General features: G+C 35.9%; 1 protein-coding gene across 1 annotated transcript; it reads right to left on the bottom strand.

The window, feature by feature from the left end:
* Positions 1-4,424: 4,424 nt before the first annotated feature.
* LOC148627124 (uncharacterized) lies at positions 4,425-11,070 on the bottom strand. Its single transcript, XM_088567860.1, has 2 exons — positions 10,875-11,070; positions 4,425-6,006 (listed from the first exon to the last, which is right to left on the bottom strand). The coding sequence occupies exon 2, from the start codon at positions 5,994-5,996 to the stop codon at positions 4,980-4,982; it is 1,017 nt and encodes a 338-aa protein (XP_088423986.1). The 5' UTR covers positions 5,997-6,006; positions 10,875-11,070; the 3' UTR covers positions 4,425-4,979.
* Between the last annotated feature and the right edge of the window lie 19 nt (positions 11,071-11,089).

The raw sequence follows: 11,089 nt of genomic DNA, 5'->3' as shown, positions 1-11,089 counted from the left end.
ATGTGTTTTGTATTACGAGTAGCATATTCATCTAGTTATGAGGAATCTAGAGACTTGAATTTACATCTGTTGAAAAATTATTCCAAATTTCTCAATCCAATTAAAACCCAAAGTGACCAGTTACTCATTACAGTCAACATGTACTTAAATTCAGTTATTAATTTTGACACAGTGTCAGGAACAATGACTTTTAGTGCTGCATTCTTGTTGACATGGAATAACAAGATTATAGGATCAAGATGGCAGCAGTCTAATTTCAAAGACGTCAACGAAACACGAATTGGAATACATGATGTATGGGTGCCTAAGTTATACATACAAAATTCTGCAAGTTTGGGATTAATATTTCAGTTTTCTAGTTTCTTAGACGCTGAAACAAGTTTTGTAACATATTATAGAGATGGCAGTGCTCTATTCAGTGTTGGCACGATTTTGCAGACAATGTGTTTAACTGATGTAACATATTATCCACTTGATGAACATGAATGTGACGTCACTATAGTACCACATGATATTACGAAAATAGTGTTGCAAACAACATCAACGGAAGCCATGACTCCAGTAACATATACTAATTCTGAATGGAACATAAAATCTACTGCGGATTGTTTTGTTTTTGGAGCTTTCACACAGGTAAACTTTAAGGTCATCTTATCACGAAAAGCTATTTTGATTACAACGAATTTAGTTTTTTCCAGTTATGATTATAACAATAATGAACGGTATAGCGTTCTTTGTCCCAATAGAATCCGGAGAGAGGTTGTCGTTTGGAACAAGTCTTTTACTTATGTTTATTGTATTTCTGACAACAGTTCTGGATATGCTCCCACCGACAGACAACTCCTTGTTCCTTTCCAACATCTTTATTTGTGTGGAACTTGTTTACAGCTGTTTGGTAACGTTAGGCGTTGTTATGACTTTATATCTCCATCGACGAAGCAACGACACGAACGTTTCAAAACATATTGCAGGTTTTATAAGATTTGTACTTCAAAAACGGAGCAAGGTTTTTCCAAAACCCACTCAGAAAATAGCATTGTAAAATCTTGTGATAGTAAGAGGAATACAGACCATTTGACAAGCAATAATGATCAAACTGAAAAGGTCTATCTGGAAAAACTATTGGAAGTAACTTGGAAGGACATGGCAGCTGCTATAGATAAAGTGCTTATAATCGTGACAACTACTTTTACTTTTTGTCTTCTGATTGTATTTTTTATGTTTATATTGTGGGTCAACATTGTCCATTAAGACCTAAAACTGGTTGACAATCTTTAACTCTACGCTTTAATCATGTCGTGAAGAGTGTTTTGAAATGGAACATGACACTTTTAGGTTGTTTTTGTTTTTGTTTTTGTTTTCGTTTTATTCATATGCATCTATCTTTCAGTAAAATAAGTAAAAAATGTTAATTGAATTTGCTGAACTTTTTTCGTGTTTTATATTAATATTTATTATCATCTTCCGATTGAAAAGTGAAATCATGGACTCTAGCACTAACAAAGCTCATAATTCACATATAAAGATCGATGACAGAAAACTTCAAAACAAACCAACATACAGAAATCGTCTGTACACAGCTAACAAACAAAATTAACCGATCGCACAACTGTATATTAGCACAGTGTCGTTTTATCCATCAAATTTATAAAGTGACACCATATTAAAGGGAGTGGTTCCGTGTGTAAATTCAAAACTAACAATAATGATTTAGCAATACAATGACTGATAACGAAATCGGTATTCAATACAGCAAACAAACTAAAGCACTTGCAGCATTAACTCTTACAGAAAACACAGAAGTGACATCAAGGGTTGCGTAAGGAAAAGCATATTTTGTTCCACCATCAAGGCCTGTGACGCTGCAAGTCAGCAAAATCCGGTAAGAGTCAAGTTAGTTATGTTGTAAAATGGAAAAAAAATATTATCTCACGTGTAAGATAGAAACTTCATATCGGTCATGAAATTGTGATGATAAGTATAAAATTTCGGTGGTGATGATGGCAATTAAGGCTGAGCATACCTCTGTGTTAGAAGCTCCCTGATCTACTCAGAAAGTCAGTACATAAATTTAATGCAGAACAAATACGGGGAAACTTAAAATTATACATTACATGGACTAAAGTATACTGCCAATAAGAAAGGTAAGTTTACATTTGGAGACACTGAATCACCAAACGTGTCATAAAGTTTCGATTTAAAACTTCCTGTGACGTTTATGGATGATGAACGTCTAGTATGGTGAATGTCTTGTATGAAACGGACGCCTGTGTATCTGTTGTCTTTTTAGTTTCTTCAGGTTCATTCAATCAAAATAAATATAAGTATACTTGCAAGTTATGTCGGGGAATTTGTAATAATTATTGTAATGCTTCGTCTTATTTTATAGTAGCTGTACACTCTATGCAAATCATTCTTTTATTTACTTTCTTTTTATCCAAGTTTAATTAAGACAGGGGTGATTTGGTTCAAAATCTTTTCTATTTGACAGAGGAGTTGAAATTCGATTTTGCTATCCGTCAAGAGGGTAATTGTTTAACACATACTCGAAACTCGAAATACATGTAGATTTCTGTATAAAGTGGTCATGATGAACATTTTAAAAATTGTAATTGTGCAACTCCATTATTTCCAATTAAACTCACCTTTTCCCTTTATGATTTTTTTATCTATTTTTATTAAATTTTGTGGTGCAGCCATATGTTCTGTTTAAACTTACCATTTAAATTTGTCATTTGACAGTTGATGATAACGCAGATTCATTGAATAAATAGATATTCTGAGAATAGTAAATATGCTTCAGCAGCTTCTAGTTTTAAAGCTGGGATTATGTTTACCTATTTAATGGATGGAGCTTATTATGATAATGGAGTGTGCAGAGCAATTATTGCAACTTCAAATAAATTATCATTCGTCATAATCATTTATGAAAAAAGGAGTGATGAAAGGCTCAGAATGTCATTACGACTAATGATTTCTGGGATGAAGATAAAAAAACACAAAATAACACAACTGAGTGAAGATACATTTCTTGTCAAGCTAAGAAATGATTTCATTAGTGTATAGACTAACGATTATATCATTAATTTTCGATAGAATATCTGGAAATTATGAAGATTCTAGAGCTTTACGCAGCTTCCTGCTTGCTAATTATTCAAAAACTCTAAATCCAAGAAAAAATCAAAGCAAACTGGTCACCGTTTACGTGGATATGCATCTGAACTCTGTCATTGACTTCAATCCTGTGTCAGGAATTATGACATCTCGCGTTGCATTGTTTCTCAAATGGAAAGATGAGATTATAGAGTCAAGATGGCAGGAATCTAGACTTAACCATTTACCAAATACAAAAATTAGTGTTCTTGATATCTGGATGCCCAAAATATTTATTGATAACTCGGCTAACTTAGCATCCATTTATCAGTTCGCCAGCGATCTTGACAGCAGAACAAGTTTTGTGAAATTTAAAAGAAATGGTTCTGCGTTTTTCGGCACTGGTGCAGTAATGCAGACGACATGTAACACCGATATGACTTATTATCCGGTCGATCAACATAACTGTCCTATTTCGTTCATAGCTATTGAGGATTACTTCGATATTACTTTAAACACGACAACCATTAGTGTAGTAACTAATAAAACGAACAAAAACTCAGAATGGGGTTTAGATTCTTCTGTTTCTATCTACCAGGAAGGAAGGTATTCAAAGGTAATTTTTGTGATATACTTAAAGAGAAAATCGCTTTTCATAATGATCAATTTGGTTTTTCCTGTAATGATAATAACAATTTTGAGTGGGATGTCATTTTTTGTCCCTATAGAGTCGGGCGAGAGATTATCGTTCGGAACAAGTCTGTTATTAACATTCATTGTGTTCCTGACGACCATCCTTGGAATGTTGCCACCTGACGATAACAAATTGTCTTTATTCAACTGTTTTCTCTCTTTTGAACTAGTATATAGTTGCTTTGTCGTACTCGGGATCGTTTTGACGTTATATGTACATCACCACAGTTCTATAAGTTCGACGGTATCAAATAAACTGGCGTTTTTCACTATGAAAGTTTTAAAATGCCAGAAAAAGATTTACCCTAACCAGAAATGTGATGATTCAGATACAATGAAAAACTCAAATGACGAGACTAAGGACACGTTGAACTTCGTTGAAGATGACAAAAATGAAACGGTGGGAAACAATGTAACGTGGCAGGATGTTGCAGTTGCTTTAGATAAAGTTCTCCAAGTCTTCACAACAATGTTTACCGCGATTTCATTGGTGTTATATGTAGCTTTTGTTGTATGGGTAAGACAAGAAAATTGAATCAAATGGTAGGTACATATACATTTAACGTTGTTTTATGTAAAAATCATTATTCATTGTTTAACGATATAGTAAGGAGCAAAAATGTAATTGAATACTGAAATATTGTGAAATAAAATATATAATAATCAAAGCTATGTTAGTCATTATTAAAATGGATAGAACTTTATGACATTCGCTGCTCAGTTTTAAAATAACAAGGATATCAAAGGGTTGTAAAAAATTTCAGGATTGTTCGTGCTAGAACAATATGATTAGATAAAAAATGATGGGTCTGTGTGCTCGTTTTTGAGATATAAAGCATTTAAAATTTCGGTGGGAAAAGGATTTCTCTGGATTTTCCATAGGTTTTGACCTAGGAGGTTTTATCTATTAAAACCCTGAAGAATACCACAAGGAGAAATAATAATAATTTGATAAAAACATCTAAAAAAGCATTTAAGGTGTGTTTAATAAAAAAATAAAAGAATAGTGGAGGACACTGGGGGAAAATAGCGTTGCTATGAAATGGATAAAACCAGAGGAGTCCAAATTCTGACAAAAATGACTTAACATGAGCAGCAAAAATGTTAACTGCACTGGTCTAGTAGTCATAAGACTTGATGTCTAATAAGTTCACTCGTTCAATAAACGAGAGCTCGTTTATACTTCATATGAGTCACATTGTCTTTTGTCTATTAAGAGCAACGGATATCGTTGATAAATCTCTAATGTCGTGAATTCCTGTCGCATTGTATGTTTTCTTCTGTAACCTCAGTTTTATGTGGCTGATATGTCCAGCAAACTGCCAGCCCGTAATCTGTTGGTTCACTTTGTGTACCACGCGGGTGAAATTAACTCTGCTAGGACTTTTTCTCAATGTAAGATCACCGAAAGATTTTAAATCTGCAATGAATGAATTAATTAGAGGGTTAAGTTTGAATTCCAAAGTTATATACTTGATATTCTGGGCATAGTAGTAGTTGCTTATATGAGTCTCTTCCTGGTGTACTTTCTTTTCAATTCGTTTGCCTTCCATAAAAGCTTCTACATCAGAGTTTATATTCTTTACTTTAGTAATAGCAATTTGTAAGGATTTGGCGACTTGCTTCCTGTTTTCCAAGTCTCTGAGGAGCATCTCTGTTTCAACTTTGTGTTTTATAAAACTGTCATTCAGCTGTGATAATAGATCTTTTTCGATTCTATCTAATCGTTCGTTCAATTTCTTTCTGATAATGTGCAGATCCTTTTCGACGGCATTTTTCTGCAATAAAATCTCCGTAAGATTTTCTTCTCTATCGACACGTATTTTTTCAATGTTATCTATTACAACTTCAATGGTCTGTTCGATGTCAGATATGTCGACGCATGCATGATGTGATTTAGTTGCATTTTCTGACACCGTTACGACATGGCAAACTTTATGCATGGTTGTTGCACAAACAATACACGCTGGTTCTTTGTGCGTGTGGCAATAAAAGTCCAATGGATCAGCATGAAATGCACAGCGCTCCCCAAATTTCGATGGAGGTACTTTATGATTTCGATCTTTCTCTTTAACAAACTTTTCCCTCACTGCTCTGGAGCCTAACGACTTTGTCATCCTCTGGTGTCTGTTGTATTCCAGTAGGAGAGCCCCGTTCAATAAAGGCAGCCCATCTGTACAGGGTCGCCTCTGGGACATTCTGTTGGTCATGAAAATTGTTCTGAAAGACAATGATATTTGGTTACCGAAATTCATCGAGAGAAAAACACTGTGATATGGCTAACGAAATATAATTATAAACAAACACTACTAGAATAATGACTTCGCATGTTTGTGGGAAACTTCAAAACACAAAAACCCCACAAATAACATTTGGACGGTCAACTGCCAATAGAAGACTGCATGTACAAAAAATCCAAATTAGACAACAACAAAAAAGACTTGTGAACATTGTAGAGTAGGTCGGAAAAAGAACGTTTACCGATTTCCTCAGGAGAATGGATGCTGTTGAGGATTATAGGCTTTCTTAATACCGCAGGAACTGTGTGACTTATGTTAAGCGTTGTGGTACTATGTGTAACGTCATTCACTATGTTTCTATTTGTAAACGTCATATCTATGTAAATGTTATGTCTAAGAAACGTCTTTTGCTCAGTCTACGTTAAACACAACGCAATCATATCACTATCACAATATGTTGCGATCACAACATTGGTGCCGTGACCAGGATAAGATGAATCCGTCGAGGATAAAAATTTCCGAGCTGGAAATCAAGCTGCAATTACTAGATTCTTCAAGAAACTGGATGACTTCAAGGAAGAAGCAGAATTTGACATTGATCGAGCAGGCCCGATAATAGACTCTTTGGTGAACAAAGAAAGTGCTATTCTAAAACTGGATGAAGAAACCATTAGCAATACAAAGGATGAAGATATTGATTCAGAAATGACAGATGCAGATTAGCATAACTTAGATATAGAAACAAAATTGCGCCTCTACAAGAAGTTAATGCAAACCACTCATTCACCACAAGACAATGCAATGTATGATACAACTAATCCATGCACTGTAGAATCTATGCAAATATCTGATCATCAAAATCTATGCTTTAATGCGCCCGAGTTTATTCCAACCATGTCTCAGACAAGTTCTATCTCTAGTCAGACTTCCTAAACTGTCGTTACCAAACTTCTTGAGTGGCAATAATTCTGGGATTCATTTGAGACAACCATCCACAACAACCACACATTAACAGGTGTTCAGAAATTTAGCTATCTCCAATCACTCCTTGAAGCAGATGCTATGAACGTTATCAATGGGTTAATTCTCTCTAGCGCTAACTACCACAAAGCTATCGAATTACTCACACGTCGTTATGGACAAAAAGCACAAAGTGGTAAATGCTTATATGAAAGCGCTACTCGAATTACCTGCACCAATGGATACCCTTGATAGTCTACGCAACTTTTCTGACAAATCTTAAGCCTATATACGCGGTTTAGAATCGTTAGGATAAAACCAAGAAATGCATGGTTCTACGCTAATTCCTGATATGCTGGGTAAACTCCCGACAGCCGTTAAGGGAACTATAACAAGAAAAAACAGAAATGACGATTGAACTGTCTACAAACTCAGAGACGCTATTCAGCAGGAAATATCCATCCAAGAGGCAAGTCCTGGCGATACCCTACACAGTATCAACTCGACTGCAAGTTTTCACACAGGAATAGGTAACAAAAAAGGCAATTTCAATTCGAATGGAAGAAGGAACACAGTAAACCACATTCAAACTAAAACCTGTATTTTCTGCAAAGAAGAACATTTACCAACAGTCTGTAAGAAATGTGTAGACTGTAAAGCTGGAACATAGTCAAAAAAACAGAATTTATGTTTTAATTGCTTGGGTAAGCAGAAGGCTTCTGATTGTAGCTCTAAACACAGTTGTCGTAAATGTAAATGTAGGCACCACACACAAACTTGTGCAATGATACTGAGGCATCGCATACTCAACTTAGCAATACAGAAAGTGACACGCAAATTTTGCACACCTCTGCAATTCAACAAAACTCAACTGTTTTCCTAAAGACTGCCGTAGCTCTCGTTTGGTTCCTACCCAGTGCGACGACCCTAACATACTTTTTGATGAAGGGGCACAAAGATCTTACATTCCGCAAGAATTAGCTGAAAAATTAAACTCTAAACCTATAGGCAAAGTAACGTTGAACATAGCCGCTTTTGGAGCCTACTAAGAATCTGACTCAGGAGAAAAAAATATCAGTATTGATCGTTCCTACAATTGCTGACACAGAACGCCGTCACTTATCACAGAAAATGTCGTATTTGAGAGGACTCTAACTTGCCAATTCCCTTTCACAAGATGACAATTTTGATATATCGCTACTCATAGGAGCCAACTACTGGGACATCGTCAAGGATGAGATTGTAAGGGGCAACGGACCAAGAGCGATGAATTCGAGGATAGGATAACTATTATCTGGATCCATGAACATAAAAACACGACAACGCAACTCTCATTTAATGCACATGATGCCTAACCGCATGGAAGAAGAACATGACATAGAAAAATTCTGGAAGTTAGAGTCACTTGGTATTCAAAGAACGAGAAACTGGACACAGATGAATAACATCAATCTGTACGCTTCGAAGTCGATTTCGTATGAAAATGGGAAATATGTAGCCAGCATGCCTTGGATTGATGACGAACCAGAATTATTGCCAACAAACGAGATGATCACCAGAAAACATACAGAGAGTGATTTCACTGTTATATAAAGAACCAAAATTGTTGAAAATAAATGGAGATATCATTAATGAACAAGAAAAGCGAGGTTTTATCGAGCGTGTAAATGATACTGAGACCGAACATCAGACACAGCTCATTCATGGGTTCACGGACCGTTATCTATGGATTAACAGACTGTAACCCTCAATATCACCTGTGATCGATAATTAAATTCCGTGCACAGAAATATGTAGTAACAACAGACATCGAAAAGGCGTTTCTGCAGGTCTGACTCCACAAACCAGATCGTGACGTTACACAATTCTTTTGGCTAAGCAACCCAGTCGATCCTAACAGTCCTTGAATAACTTACCGCTATAAGTCCGTCCTCTTTTGGGCAACATGCTCCCCATTTCATCTGAATGCCACACTCTTAAAACACTCCGAGGATAATCCAAGTGAAACAGCCTTAAGACTTGAATGTAGATAATGTACTCACTAGTTTCAACGATGTAGACGATCTGATGAACTTTTACATAAACTCTAGAAGTTTACTGAAGAACGGGGGTTTCAACTTGAGATCATGGACCTCAAACTCTGAGACACTACGAGATTTAGCTGACAATGATAACGTGCTCGATTCAGGGAGCAATATAAATTATAGTAATGAGATAGAGTGTGCGAGACGATCTATTATCATTTGCGAAAGTCAATATAGATACAAATATGAAAAAGGTCACAAAGCGAGAAATCTTGAGTCAGTCATCGAAGAATTTCCATTCTGTTGGAATACTCAGTCCGGTAACCGTGAAGGCTAAGATATTTATGCAATTACTATGGAAAAGAAAACTAGGATGGGACGAATGCATACCAATAGAACTAGCAGATCAATGGACAAATTTAGCGGTTGAATTGTCAAAAGCTTCAGAGATATCAGCATCACGACTCTTACACAATGAAGGAGTATCTTTACCGACTCGTCGCAACTTGTAATGGCCAAAAACAGAGTGGCACCACTAAAGTCAATTACCTTACCAAAGTTAGAAGTAATAGCCGCATTAGTTGGAGCAAAACTAGCAAAGCACATATCGACTATACTATGAATCAGTAAAATGACTTTTTGATGGGATAGTCAAATTGTTCTGAATTGGTTACAATGGACGAAAATTCTCTTGCCATTTGTTTCAAGAAGAATGACAAAAATACGGGAACTAGTCGGAAGTAATGCTTGGAGATACTGTCCCACGGATGAAAATCCCGGTGATCTCTTTACGCGAGGCATGTCAACCACGAAGCTGAAAAATAACTCAAAGTGGTTTAATTGACCAACATGGCTTCCGTACAGAGACAAATGGCCGACATGGGACCGAAAATTCGTTCTGATGACATCATTAACTGATGAAACAAAAGTCGAGAAAACTAAACAAACAAAGAAGGGTTTAGAACAAGTAGAAGTAGTACTCGATTTGGATAGATACAGCAGCTATCAGAGGGCATTACATATTATGGCATACGTTTTACGCTTTCTTGAAAACTGCCGATTAGACATGTTCGACAGGAAAATTGGTCAATTGGAAGCGCAAGAAGTTAAAAATGCATCAATTACGTTACTTCAAAACGTACAACAAATTGTTTTCAAGAATGAATTTGTGAACATTACTTCGAAAGATTCAATTCGCCTACCGATAGTGCGTCAGTTGCGACTTTACATGGACGACAGAGGTTTACTACGTTATGGAGGCAGAATCGACAATGCTGCTGTTAATGACACTGTGAAGTATCCGTTCTTACTGCCTTCAAAACATTATTTAACCACTGATTTTTTGGACGCACATAAACGCCAAGCTTACATTGGACTGAATGGACCTATAGCATTTATTCAGCAGACATTTTGGATACCCAAAATTCGACAGCAGGTAAAAACAGTACTTCGTAGTTGTATCCCGTGCAGACAGATAACATGTTATGTCTAAGAAATGTCTTTTGCTATACGATCATTATACGATCACAACAGAAGCACCTACACAAGCACTGACTATGCATGCCTAGTACAAGATTGAAGTCGTAAATCTAGAACAATGTATACTTTGGAATAAATAGAAACATATCAGAAACTAGAAATTTCAGATTACATGTAGTAATAACTGTTAGGAATGTAACAAACAACGGTTATCAATGGCGTGTTGAAATTTTCATAAAGAATATAACACCTCCGTTTCTTTAGATTGACGTTCTGTAAAGATACGGCTATAAAGGTCCATTACAAATGAAATGTATGAGTATATGACCAATTTTTAACAGAAATTTTGAAGTAGATTGGATCGTAAAAATGAAAGAAAAAGTACCTTTCAGCAAATAGGCGTCACGAACATCCACCGATTCTTCTGCTATTCCCAATAAACCGTCGCTTTATCATAAGAGTTCGTCAAAATTGTAAATAGAGACCACTCATTAAAAGTTTTACGCGGATCGTTGTTCTTTTAAATAAAATACTTTCAGAATTATGCGCACTGCTTGGTCTATTATTCTTCCAAACGATTTAGTCATTTTGACAGTTTAA

Source organism: Perna viridis, chromosome 1 (genome assembly GCF_037379345.1).
Source record: "Perna viridis isolate PV_CMFRI_1.1 ecotype Kerala chromosome 1, ASM3737934v1, whole genome shotgun sequence".
Classification (NCBI taxonomy): Eukaryota; Metazoa; Mollusca; class Bivalvia; order Mytilida; family Mytilidae; genus Perna; species Perna viridis.
This window is presented reverse-complemented; position numbering and strand designations above follow the sequence as displayed.